This window comes from Coregonus clupeaformis, chromosome 1 (assembly GCF_020615455.1).
Source record: "Coregonus clupeaformis isolate EN_2021a chromosome 1, ASM2061545v1, whole genome shotgun sequence".
In the NCBI taxonomy this organism is placed as follows: domain Eukaryota; kingdom Metazoa; phylum Chordata; class Actinopteri; order Salmoniformes; family Salmonidae; genus Coregonus; species Coregonus clupeaformis.
The window spans coordinates 92,015,606-92,029,867 of NC_059192.1; the positions used below are offsets into that span (position 1 = coordinate 92,015,606).

Genomic DNA, 14,262 nt, shown 5'->3' on the forward strand with positions numbered 1-14,262 from the left:
CCGTCTAGATCACATGAAAACAGTCTAACCAGCTCTGCTAGGGTGAGGAACATTCATCAGAGTGAGGTGTTCCCTCATTTAGTCACTCACCCGTCTAGATCACATGAAAACAGCCTAACCAGCTCTGCTAGGGTGAGGAACATTCATCAGAGTGAGCTGTTCCCTCATTTAGTCACTCACCCGTCTAGATCACATGAAAACAGCCTAACCAGCTCTGCTAGGGTGAGGAACATTCATCAGAGTGAGCTGTTCCCTCATTTAGTCACTCACCCGTCTAGATCACATGAAAACAGCCTAACCAGCTCTGCTAGGGTGAGGAACATTCATCAGAGTGAGCTGTTCCCTCATTTAGTCACTCACCCGTCTAGATCACATGAAAACAGCCTAACCAGCTCTGCTAGGGTGAGGAACATTCATCAGAGTGAGGTGTTCCCTCATTTAGTCACTCACCCGTCTAGATCACATGAAAACAGCCTAACCAGCTCTGCTAGGGTGAGGAACATTCATCAGAGTGAGGTGTTCCCTCATTTAGTCACTCACCCGTCTAGATCACATGAAAACAGCCTAACCAGCTCTGCTAGGGTGAGGAACATTCATCAGAGTGAGGTGTTCCCTCATTTAGTCACTCACCCGTCTAGATCACATGAAAACAGCCTAACCAGCTCTGCTAGGGGTGAGGAACATTCATCAGAGTGAGGTGTTCCCTCATTTAGTCACTCACCCGTCTAGATCACATGAAAACAGCCTAACCAGCTCTGCTAGGGTGAGGAACATTCATCAGAGTGAGCTGTTCCCTCATTTAGTCACTCACCCGTCTAGATCACATGAAAACAGCCTAACCAGCTCTGCTAGGGTGAGGAACATTCATCAGAGTGAGCTGTTCCCTCATTTAGTCACTCACCCGTCTAGATCACATGAAAACAGCCTAACCAGCTCTGCTAGGGTGAGGAACATTCATCAGAGTGAGCTGTTCCCTCATTTAGTCACTCACCCGTCTAGATCACATGAAAACAGCCTAACCAGCTCTGCTAGGGTGAGGAACATTCATCAGAGTGAGCTGTTCCCTCATTTAGTCACTCACCCGTCTAGATCACATGAAAACAGCCTAACCAGCTCTGCTAGGGGTGAGGAACATTCATCAGAGTGAGCTGTTCCCTCATTTAGTCACTCACCCGTCTAGATCACATGAAAACAGCCTAACCAGCTCTGCTAGGGTGAGGAACATTCATCAGAGTGAGCTGTTCCCTCATTTAGTCACTCACCCGTCTAGATCACATGAAAACAGCCTAACCAGCTCTGCTAGGGTGAGGAACATTCATCAGAGTGAGCTGTTCCCTCATTTAGTCACTCACCCGTCTAGATCACATGAAAACAGCCTAACCAGCTCTGCTAGGGTGAGGAACATTCATCAGAGTGAGCTGTTCCCTCATTTGTGTCAGGAGGTAGCTAGCAAGCTAGCCAACTTTAGTCAATTAGATTTTGGTGCTTGACTGCTTGTTGTGAGATCAGAACGCTACTCTTTGGCCGGAGCGTCCAGTGTGCCCTCCAAAAGATAATTTACGAACGAACACCCACCTGTTAGCAGGCATTACTTGAAGTCAAACCCAACCTTCAAATATTAAAATGAAAGCAGAGACGTCACGGATACTCTTTATGTCAGACTTTCTCATTTTAGAAAATTCTGAAAAATTCTGTCCTTTTATATCGTTTTTACACTCGTTAGCTCGTTTTGGGCCAATCATTTGTTCAACTGGAAAAGTTGGGTTTTTTTCACAACAGTTCCTACAGTTCCATATAAGAGGAGTGCAAACAACTAAATCTGGCGGTGTATAGCAAACCATTCTATACCTGGTGGTGTATAGCAAACCATTCTATACCTGGTGGTGTATAGCAAACCATTCTATACCTGGTGGTGTATAGCAAACCATTCTAAATCTGGTGGTGTATAGCAAACCATTCTAAATCTGGTGGTGTATAGCAAACCATTCTAAATCTGGTGGTGTATAGCAAACCATTCTAAATATGGTGGTGTATAGCAAAACATTCTAAATCTGGTGGTGTATAGCAAACCATTCTAAATCTGGTGGTGTATAGCAAACCATTCTATATCTGGTGGTGTATAGCAAAACATTCTAAATCTGGTGGTGGATAGCAAACCATTCTATATCTGGTGGTGTATAGCAAACCATTCTATATCTGGTGGTGTATAGCAAAACATTCTAAATCTGGTGGTGGATAGCAAACCATTCTAAATCTGGTGGTGTATAGCAAACCATTCTAAATCTGGTGGTGTATAGCAAAACATTCTAAATCTGGTGGTGTATAGCAAACCATTCTAAATCTGGTGGTGGATAGCAAACCATTCTAAATCTGGTGGTGTATAGCAAACCATTCTATATCTGGTGGTGTATAGCAAAACATTCTAAATCTGGTGGTGGATAGCAAACCATTCTAAATCTGGTGGTGTATAGCAAACCATTCTAAATCTGGTGGTGTATAGCAAAACATTCTAAATCTGGTGGTGGATAGCAAACCATTCTAAATCTGGTGGTGTATAGCAAACCATTCTATATCTGGTGGTGTATAGCAAAACATTCTAAATCTGGTGGTGTATAGCAAAACATTCTAAATCTGGTGGTGTATAGCAAACCATTCTAAATCTGGTGGTGTATAGCAAACCATTCTAAATCTGGTGGTGTATAGCAAACCATTCTAAATCTGGTGGTGTATAGCAAACCATTCTAAATCTGGTGGTGTATAGCAAACCATTCTAAATCTGGTGGTGTATAGCAAACCATTCTAAATCTGGTGGTGTATAGCAAACCATTCTAAATCTGGTGGTGTATAGCAAACCATTCTAAATCTGGTGGTGTATAGCAAACCATTCTAAATCTGGTGGTGTATAGCAAACCATTCTAAATCTGGTGGTGTATAGCAAAACATTCTAAATCTGGTGGTGTACAGCAAACCGTTCTAAACCTGGTGGTGTATAGCAAACCATTCTAAATCTGGTGGTGTATAGCAAACCATTCTAAATCTGGTGGTGTATAGCAAAACATTCTAAACAGAATAGGTCAGCTTTTACGTTAACACATTTAGGCCAACTAATAAAACACATTAAGCCTAAATGAGTCAACCACAGCATCAAGCTTCAAGAGCTCAGAACATCTCCGGAGCTAAACATGTTAAAAGAACAGCTCCTTATCAGGAAATGAAACTTACACAGCTCTTTGGTTATGGGCCTCAAGCTGTTCTCAGAATATCATGGCCCACCAAGCGTCCCAGGAAGGGCGATATATATCACAGCATGTAGTCCGGTTCCCTCGCACTTTTACGATGGCGCGTCACTCCTCCCTGGCTTGCAGAGGGGTTTGGAGACATTGAGCTGTCAGTTCCCTCTGGGCTGTCATTTATTTATTTTTATTTTTAAGATGTACATTCCCCAAAGAGACACAAAGGAGTGAGCCGAGTAAATTACTTTTGTCAATGTTGTGATAAACCTGTCAAATCGTTCTCCCGCCAGCTGGCAGGCAATTGTATTCCATAAGTAATTGTGAAAAGGGACCTTAACAGAAGCGTTTGTCCAGCCTAATATTATATCAGGCCTTCCTTGGGGGCCTCACTTTTCTTTCCTCAAGCTTAATGCTTTTGACCTGTTTTAAATAAGGAGCATTATACAGTTCTCTTGGAGGTAGTCAGAACTGTTAAATGTGATCCTAATGTTGTTGTCCACTCGGTGTCGATCGACATATACAAATGAATACCAGTCATACTTTTGACAGTTGACTTTGAGAAAGAATGAAAATCTCCCTTGTCGAGGCTGAGTAGTTGGATTGATGGCCTGTAGCCAGTTGCAACAACTAGAGATGATCAATCTATCCATGGTTTTGATCTTCATACACTTTGGCCACACAACACCTTCAGGTAATGGTTTACTCGTGCATTTAAACGTACAATACTTCGGCCCACAGGACCAGCTTGATTGCTTAACGCACCAGTCAGACATTTGGAGTGGGTCTGCATATCTCCATCAAATAAAGTAATATGAGTCACCCAAACAGCAAACTGATGCCATGGAAAGCTTTCTTCCCTCCACTGATCCCTAGCCCTATTCCCCTCCTTCATCACCACATATGAATAGAGTGTTATTTCAGACCAACATTGTTGACAGACAATTACTAGAGAACGTCTGCCGACAACGTTTCCTCAAAGTGATTGCTTGTCCCCTCCTCTGATTGCAGCGGGTCCCATGGCAGAGAGATTTTTTTTGTTGTTGTAGCTTTAATGTAATTTGAAGCAAAAAACAATCAGATGCTATGACTTGTAAAAGCAGTGCTGGTGCATGAATCAAGGGCTTTCTAAAGACAGTCACGCCTTGCTTTATTGGTTTGTACGGATATGTAAGCACATTCGATCACATTTTCAGAAAGAGGTACTAAAAAATGAATTATCGATGGTTAAGACCTTTTTTAACAACCATTAAAATATAATTTACAGTATAAGGAATATGTTAATGATTTGACACACAGTTTTAACTCATCATTATAACTTATTTAAACATCAGTAAGCTATTTATAAATGGTTAACGTGTTTATAAGGGATGTGGTTATTATTAGTAAATAATTGTTTATAATTTATTACTATGTGTTTAGGTCATCGGTTATTTGTAAACTAACGAAAAAGTTGTAAATTATTAGCCAATTACTTATTAATATGCAAGATAACAGCAGTGTTCTTGATTTGGCAAGCACACTACCAATACGAAATATGCAAGAGAACGGAGGTGTATGACATGAAGCGAGATTGAACTTGAAGCAAGATTTAAACTTTGGTAAACAAATGGTACAGACGTTACCAAGTCTTTTTTTAAAGAACATAAATGCTACATTTGTCATCTCGATCTCAGACCATGTTTTCTCTTTCATATCAGGCTAGACTATAAAATAGAAGCTGAGAAATACATGTTTTTCATTATTCAACATGTGAACATTAACATTAACATCAACATCAACATCAATCTAATATTTATATATTTCTTAATTCCATTCTTTTACTTTTAGATTTGTGTGTGTTGTTGTGAATTGTTAGATACTACTGCACTGTTGGAGCTAGGAACAAAAGCATTTCGCTACACCCGCAATAACATCTGCTAAATATGTGTACGTGACCAATGAAATTTGATTTGATTTGAAAAATCAGTCTATTTGACTGACAGGAGTGATGACCAACGGGGCTGAGTTTTTACCATCAATATCCGACTCTGGGCATAAGAATGGATAGAGTTTCTCAGTGAAGGTGAATCCAGTGAAAGAATAGATATGAGACCTGGCCTCCACGTCATAGAAGGAGACCTGACCGTCCTCATAATCCACAAACACCCCCCACCTTCTGGGGCTTCTGACTGAGAGAGAGAGAGACAGTTATGTCACCATGAGCTGCGTGTTCATTTCCATTCCTCATCCACGTAGTCCAGTATCCAAATCTAGGGTTCAGACTAATCTGCCCCGTCCTGTTGATGGACACTCTGGCCATTCCTAAAATCCACTCAGTCTTCCCCTCCACCTGCACCTCATAGTAGAATATCCCAGAAGAGAAGCCTTCTTTTCCCAAGACATTGCCAATCACCATCAAACCTCTCTGGGTTGTCCGGAAGATTCTGTCTGGGTTGTCCGGAAGATTCCGTCTTCAGACAGGATGAGTCTGGGATGTGCTGTATCAGGGTCCAGAGTCACATCCATTGTGGAACAAAGAAGGTTAGATAAGTAAGTGTGTGCATGCTGTTGAAGTGTACACTGTAAAACATTTGATGTTGAGTGAAATTACAAAATCAAGGCAACCAGCTGAAATATGATTTCCAGTCCACTCAGTTCACTGGAGCAGAAAAAGTCTGCTAAAATACATTCCTGAGTTGTCTCAACACATTTGCTAAAGTTGAGAAAACTAGAAATCTCATTGCAGCTGGTTGCTTTGATTTTTTTTCAAGGTTGACTCAATTTTTGTTTTAAAGTAATCTCAATTTAAGGATATCCTCAGCTGAACTATTTAAGCTCCATGAACCAAAGTAGCGAATTTGAAAGGAAGCCCTGACCGGGACTCGAACCCCAGTCCAGCTTCTGTCAACCCAACACCTCAACCATTAACGCCAAGAGTTCCAAAGTTGTATAAAGTCTAATATAGATGTTTGCTCAACTATGGAAATGATTTTTTGTCATTGACAGATGGCTAATATATATATATTTTTTTATTTTGGTTGATACAATGCTAATGTTGTACTTAGATCCCCTTGGACACCTTTCCAGTTTCAGTCATGATCCAATTCATGGACAGAGGGTTTTATAATGTCTAACCTAACCACAGATAAAGCAGATAAACAGGTACAACAACCTCACTAATGGTTAGAAGAAAGTAATCCACTTACTTGTTTTGCTATATCTGGTTTAATGCATCCTATTTCAGCCTCTGAAATAAATATTTTAGTTGTAAACTGGTCCCTAACAAGTAAATGGACAAAAATAAAGAAAAATATATCTTGCCAAAAGGCACCCTGGGTAATATGTTAATGAGACATATTTAAAGACAACAGTAATTATATTGTGGACCTCAGCAAACGTAACTCTCTTGTATGATAAACTCAGTGTGTGTTGCAAAGGCAAAGAATTGTTTAAAAAAAAATAAAAAATTCACATTGAGCAAAAATCATTCGGTTATCACATGTCCGCTCAACTATTTCCCAATTTGAAGTCCAGCCAACTTGGATATTTAAGCTACATGGACATTAAGTAGCAAAAAATAACGTTTTTTTTGTTTAGTCCCAAATGGTTTGTAGCCCTTATCCTGACTCTAACCCTAACCTTAACCCTAAGTGCTAGATTCAAGATATCTGTGTTATAGCGCAATTGAAATGTAAAGGTAATTTCCCGTTGAGCTGACAGATGCAAAATGTTTACCGTGAATGCTGTCTCCGCGAATACTAAACACAATTCATCTTGATGATGTGAGAGGTAAGGTCTCACCTTGGTGATCTCCACTGAGTGTTTGACCTCCTTAACCTTCTCCAGTCGCTCCTGGATCATCTGCTGCATATCTGCCTTCACTTTCTTTAACTGAATAAAGTAGATTAGTTCTTTTTTTCTTCTCGTTTTCCCTTTGTATTGCATTGATCCCTCTTCATCCCCACCCCACTCCCCTAGTGGTTTGTCTTTACATTGTCCCTGTGCGTCTCTCACCGTTCCAGTCAGATCAGGTTCCAGGTGAGGTTGTTGGTACATCACATACACCACACACAAAGAGCAGAGCACCAGGGCCATGATCCTGCCAGGAACTACTCCAGGTCTCGCTGGGACTGGGGCATGGGCTGGAGTCTGAGCTGGGACTGGGGCAGGGACTGTGGCAGGAGCTGGGACTGTGGCTGGGACTGGGGCAGGGACTGTGGCAGGAGCTGGGACTGTGGCTGGGACTGGGGCAGGGACTGTGGCAGGAGCTGGGACTGTGGCTGGGACTGGGGCAGGGACTGTGGCAGGAGCTGGGACTGTGGCTGGGACTGGGGCAGGGACTGTGGCAGGAGCTGGGACTGTGGCTGGGACTGGGGCAGGGACTGTGGCAGGAGCTGGGACTGTGGCTGGGACTGGGGCAGGGACTGTGGCAGGAGCTGGGACTGTGGCTGGGACTGGGGCAGGGACTGTGGCAGGAGCTGGGACTGTGGCTGGGACTGGGGCAGGGACTGTGGCAGGAGCTGGGACTGTGGCAGGGACTGGGGCAGGGACTGTGGCAGGAGCTGGGACTGTGGCTGGGGCAGGGACTGTGGCAGGAGCTGGGACTGTGGCTGGGGCTGGGACTGGGGCAGGGACTGTGGCAGGAGCTGGGACTGTGGCTGGGACTGGGGCAGGGACTGTGGCAGGAGCTGGGACTGTGGCTGGGACTGGGGCAGGGACTGTGGCAGGAGCTGGGACTGTGGCAGGGACTGGGGCAGGGACTGTGGCAGGAGCTGGGACTGTGGCTGGGACTGGGGCAGGGACTGTGGCAGGAGCTGGGACTGTGGCTGGGACTGGGGCAGGGACTGTGGCAGGAGCTGGGACTGTGGCTGGAACTGGGGCAGGGACTGTGGCAGGAGCTGGGACTGGGGCAGGGACTGTGGCAGGAGCTGGGACTGTGGCAGGAGCTGGGAAAGGGTCTTGGTCTTGGACAGTGTGTCTTGCTCTAAGCTGATCAACAAGATCTCTGAATGCTGTGTTGACACCTAGCTCAGGTCTTCTGTGGAATGTCTCCTGACAGAGCGGACACTGGTACTGGTCTCTGCTATCCCAGTGTTTGTTGATACACTCCTTGCAGAAGTTGTGTCCACATCGGACGGAGACGGGCTCAGTGAAACACTTCCAGACAGATGGAGCACTGGCACTGCTCTTTAAACAGGACATTTCTGGGGGGACAGCCATACCTGGGAACAAATACACCATTATTACTGTTATTTCTGCAATACATCCTTGATCTGGAAAGCAAGGCTAAAAATACTATAATAAAGTGTTTCTGAGCATTGTATCATCAATGCAACACAACCCATTTTAATACACATCTCAAATCTATTAATACAAACATCTGAGAACAAGTAATATTTTACACACACAAATGAAAAAAACACAAATGTTATAAAATGGTGGATAATAGCGTTTCGGAATGAAACTTTTGGCAATGTTACAGTATAAGCTCTAAAATTTATTGAAACAAAGTTGAATGATTCAAATTGTGTGTAAACTGAAAATGTTTTGCTTGTTGGGAAGAATAAAATGTCATTCCATTTTGGAGGGCAGAGTGTCATGAAACAAATATGTGTTGTGTGTGTGCAGTTAGAAGGCAATGTTTTGCTGGAAAAATCAACAACTTGCTCTTCAAGGGCCATGAAGAACAGTTCTCTGTTAAAGGAGGAATGTGCAATTGCTATATACATTTTTTTGGACTTTTTAAAGGTCGACTTTGGGCACAAATTCAAAAATAATGCCTTTTTACTGTATAACTAATCAATGCACCATCATACCAGGTCATTTAATGCTTAAACACCCCCCAGAAAATTTATAAGATATTTGGCTACATAAGTGCCATTTCTTACAGCTTCCTGGGAAATGTCTGGCTAGCTTCAGTGGCTAGCTTAGCTAACGAACTAGCTACGTCGGTCGCGGCGCGCATGACCAGCATGTCACGTCGATGAACCACCAAAGGCACACCACATTTCTGTTTGAGAAAATTGAGAAAGGGGCGGAATTGGACAGTTTTTTCGTGCCCAAAGTCGACCTTTAGATGAACGATACAATGATTCTTGAAGAATATAACTTATAAGGCCTTATGAGCTTAGTTCAACCGACGTACCCCATCAGAACCTAAACTATCAGCCTGTTTTATTCCGTTGTTTGTAAACAATGTAATTTAAAACCACTATATAGCCTCAACACATGGTTAAAACTATCATTTTGATCTCATGGATGGTCAGTCCTTGCAACCATAGCTCTGTCTATGAATTTGAGAGTAGATACATTTCTACAGCCCAATCCCTCAGCTGTTAACTATAAACAGTGGCGAGGTGACTGTTTTGTTGTTGTTTGAACTGCAGATTGCCCCTTTAATGTTGTTTATGGGATGAAATTAAATGACTATATACTCATAAAAATGTCCTTCCCATTAAACCCCTCTCCTCCCTCTAAATAGCATGGCATTTTCTTACAAATGATTTCTGAAGCATGTTTGAAGGCTTTATAAAGGGGTACTAGCTACTATAAGAATATTACTTGCAAACCCAAACCAGTCATAACACCTTCATGAGTGTTTTGCAGTTGCATTCTTAACAACCTTCGTAAGACATGTATTCAACATCATTTCTTAAGGAGTTTTCAAAATAAAAGTCTCCTCGAATAAAATCGTATTCATCCATTATAAAATGGAAATGTGTCTTTTTTGCTACGGTACCCAAACTCCTGACACACTATTCACGCAACAGGCTGGGAGCAGCACATGGTCAGCCTTACAGCATTACCCTGGTAGCAGTTTAGGGGTTACATTTCTTGCTCAAGGCCACAATGGCAGTAGGGGGTGGCACCTGCCCTGAGTGTAGTATCTCTTAACTAAATTAGCTAGCTGTGCTCGATTGAGCTCGCCTGGCTCAATGAAGTTAAGGGAATCATCCTAAAAGTGCAAACCCCACCTGCCCATCTGGCACTACAGGCAGGATCTGATATTTCAAATACTATTTGAACCCAGGTCTGGCTGGCACCTTGTTTGCCATTGTGATGTGGTAGTAGCCATCTTAGATAAGACCCGAAGACTCCACGAGCTAATGCCTAGACTGTAGTTCAGCAGGCTAAACATCTCGCTCACTCCCACCACATTTTTCTACTAAAATACCTTTTTTGCAATATAATGAAAATGGACTTTTATTTTGAAAACCCCTTATGAATGATGAATAAATGTGCTATGAATGTAGTATGAATGATACAGCAACATTCACGAAGGTGTCATGACTGATTCATAAAGTTGCTATGAATGTCTTACGTATACCCCCTTCATGAAGTGTTACCAACTCATCACTATTCAGCAAAACTATCCCCTAAGACTTTACAATGGAGGGTTTATTTTCTTCCTACCAATGAATAATTGTCTAACGCTAGCACAAGAAAGGTAATGGAGACGTGATGAGTTGTAGTGACGGGCATTCTGAGTCTTTTCGGTGAACCGGATCATTTAGCGCTCTCTTTCAGCTAAAAGAGCTGGTCATTTGGCTCCCAAACGGCTCTCCGCTCAGCTAAAAGAGCTGTTCATTTGGCTCCCAAACGGCTCTCCGCTCAGCTAAAAGAGCTGTTCATTTGGCTCCCAAACGGCTCTCCGCTCAGCTAAAAGAGCTGTTCATTTGGCTCCCAAACGGCTCTCCGCTCAGCTAAAAGAGCTGTTCATTTGGCTCCCAAACGGCTCTCCGTTCAGCTAAAAGAGCTGTTCATTTTGCTCCCAAACGGCTCTCCGTTCAGCTAAAAGAGCTGTTCATTTGGCTTCCAAACGGCTCTCCGTTCAGCTAAAAGAGCTTTTCATTTGGCTCCCAAACGGCTCTCAATTCAGCTAAAAGAGCTGTTAATTTGGCTCCCAAACGGCTCTTTGTTCAGTAGTGCAAAAATGCGTTTGGACCAGAATGAGGTTCTCTCCTTACTATCTATTGTTTCTGCAGTGATGAATTACCATCTTCTGAGAATGTTTATATAATTTATCTGCAGATAATGGTTGTCTGGGGCACATAAAGCAGTAGTAACAGGATGCAAATTAGGGAGTCAAATTAACAGCTCTTTCACAGATGTGATAATGAGTCGTCATATAGTGTGAGGATCAACATGAAAACCAAAAGATTAATCAGCAACATTATTACACAGTAAAGGCCTTGCTGTCATGTTTTCCCTGGATATGGATAACCTGGGTCGAGGTCATTAGGCAGCAAACTGTAGAAAACCGACTAAAACAGGGAGGGACTACCTGGACTTGTCAAACAGGAAACGCTCATTTTTATTTACCGTAGCAAGCCATTTTTAAACGTTTTCCGTTGGGTGCCCTAATGAACACGACCATAGTAGCTTTGTTCAGCAAAATAAGACTTACATTTGAGCAAATAATGGATGTAGTGTAATGGATGTATTGTAATGGATGTATTGTAATGGATGTATTGTAATGGCTGTATTGTAATTATGTATTGTAATGGATGTATTGTACTGATGTATTGTAATTATGTATTGTAATGGATGTATTGTAATTATGTATTGTAATGGATGTATTGTAATGGATGTCAACAATGATAATGGTTATGTATAGTACAAGTCACGACAGGCTATGCAGCTCAACCTGAGGCAAAAGAGCAGAACACACTCTGCATTTGAAGGAGATCCCAAAAAGCGATAATCTCGTAATCGTCTTACCCTTAAGACTAGACTCTCTGGACGCTTAGAAGCCACAGGAATTTAGTCCCTAGTGTTCACCGAATCGTGTTTATTATTCTCTGTGACGGAGAAGTCATAATGGTCTCCTCAGATCTTTTCTCATTGCCTTATTATCGCCACGCCAGGCTCGTTACGCAGGCGAACACGGTGGGAGACAGCGCAATAAAACGAAGCTTAATCAAAACCAAACAGGCCCGAGAGAAATGGCTCCCCACAGTCAAATACGTGAAACAATCAGTCCCCATGTTAGAGCGCTAGTTAACCTCATCATAGGTCTTCATTTAGAAGACGGAGGAGCCAGACGCAGAGGCCATCGGGCTCGAGGTATTCATTATTTTCAATTTGCAGTTTGATTAAATGAGGCAGCCGGTTTATTTTGGGGGGAGCTTGTCATATCATCAGACACCTTTGCTTTCGATATACTCTAGTGAGCCCATTACAAGTTGTTAACTTGAAAAAGGAGGGACATTCTGGCCATTCACTTGCAGTATTTTAAATGTGATGGAATCTGTCGCTTCCAAAATGGCCGCTGATCCCTTTTGAAGGGAAAGGGGAAGTGAAGTCATCAGTGATGCGCGCTATAGGCCCTCCAAAAACCATAACAAAGTGTCCCCTTCTTCTCATACAGGTAACGCAAGAGAGGGGACATTTAGGAAATAGACGATTGCAGCCCTTTTACTCTGGCAGAGAAATCACCTGAAAGCTTTGCCCGAGTCTGTTTCTGTAATGGGCTATTCCGTGGGAATGTTTCCATGGAAACATGGCAAAGGCACCAGTACAGCTCAATGCTGCTCTCTGGGGAGTAGCATATCTGGGTAGTTTCTGTTCAGTGGGAAATGGTGATAACGGCACAGAGTGTTAGATAAAACTCCACAGGAGAAAACTATTTGTTCACAGTATGGAGTCTAATGTTTTAGATGTTAAATTATGTTATTCCGATTCGTTAATCTGTAAGAAGATTCATCCCAATGTAAACAAACTACAATTTATAAAGCATTTATAGTAGAGGTCTTCTCGGGTCCAAAAAGTTGGACCCGGTCCTGAATGGACCCGAGGACAAACAGACCCAGACCCGAATGGACCGATCATTTAAAAAATAGGGGGACCCGGACCCGAATGGACCCAATATTTCTTTTAAAAGGGGGACCAGGACCCGAGAACAATCAGACCGGAACCCAAATGAACCCGACGACAACCAGACCTAACGGGTCCGGGACTAGTGCAGATCCGATTGGACCCTAGTGACAAAAAAATGATCAGCCAAGTTGCTCTTTTGGTCAACAAATAGGTGTTTTTATGGTGGCTAGGCATTCTATAAGTCAATAAATTCACCTTATTAGCTTAAAATAAATATGCTATAGGCTATGCAGAGCCGTGGTCCATTCCGGTACATCCACATGTAAGCACATTTCCTGATGCTGCAGGATTATTTTCATGCTGTAGCAAACTGGCTCAAATTAAGATCCTACATCTGTACCCAGAGGAGGATGGAAGCTAGCTGTCCTCCGGCTACACCATGGTGCTACCCTACAGAGTGCTGTTGATGCTACTGTAGACCATTGCAAAACGTTATTTGGTGACGTGAATATATTTAGTATAGTTTTATCTAAAAAGGATAACTTTTTTAATGTTTAACTATTTTTTGTAAATGAAATTCACTGAGTAGGATGCTCCCTTTCCTCCTCTGAGGAGCCTCAACTGTTTTCCACCCTCTGTTTAACATGGCATTTACTTATACATTATTTGTAAAGAATCAAAGAAAACCTTATAAAGGGTTTATGAAGGCTTCATAAAGCCTTTAAAGCGGTTGTTCATATAAAAGGGACCAAATCTTATAATAAATGGTTCGTTCTGCCATGAAGTTTTTTCCCACCCTGTGGTGAACAGTGCCAGTCCCTGAGGTGAACAGTGCCAGTCCCTGAGGCGGAGAGTGCCAGTCCCTGAGGCGGAGAGTGCCAGTCCCTGAGGTGAACAGTGCCAGTCCCTGAGGCGGAGAGTGCCAGTCCCTGAGGTGAACAGTGCCAGTCCCTGAGGTGAACAGTGCCAGAACCTGAGAGACCATTTGCCCTGTGTGTAGTCATGTCTGAGAAGACTCCAGGTTACATCATAAACTCCTTTAGAAAACACCACTGCTCTGATGCTCTTTTCACAGGTCATGATGTGAATGTCATTCTGTCATAGATGTCGGACGGTCATGATGTGAATGTCATTCTCTGTTAGATGTCGGACGGTCATGATGTGAATGTCATTCTCTGTTAGATGTCGGACGGTCATGATGTGAATGTCATTCTCTGTTAGATGTCGGACG

The 14,262-nt window shown here is 42.8% G+C and overlaps 1 protein-coding gene across 1 annotated transcript; it reads right to left on the reverse strand.

Annotated features, from left to right (window-relative positions):
• Positions 1-7,321: 7,321 nt before the first annotated feature.
• Positions 7,322-14,016, reverse strand: LOC123491401 (alpha/beta-gliadin A-V-like). Its single transcript, XM_045222090.1, has 2 exons — positions 13,828-14,016; positions 7,322-8,146 (listed from the first exon to the last, which is right to left on the reverse strand). The coding sequence occupies exons 1-2, from the start codon at positions 14,014-14,016 to the stop codon at positions 7,322-7,324; spliced, it is 1,014 nt and encodes a 337-aa protein (XP_045078025.1).
• Positions 14,017-14,262: the final 246 nt, after the last annotated feature.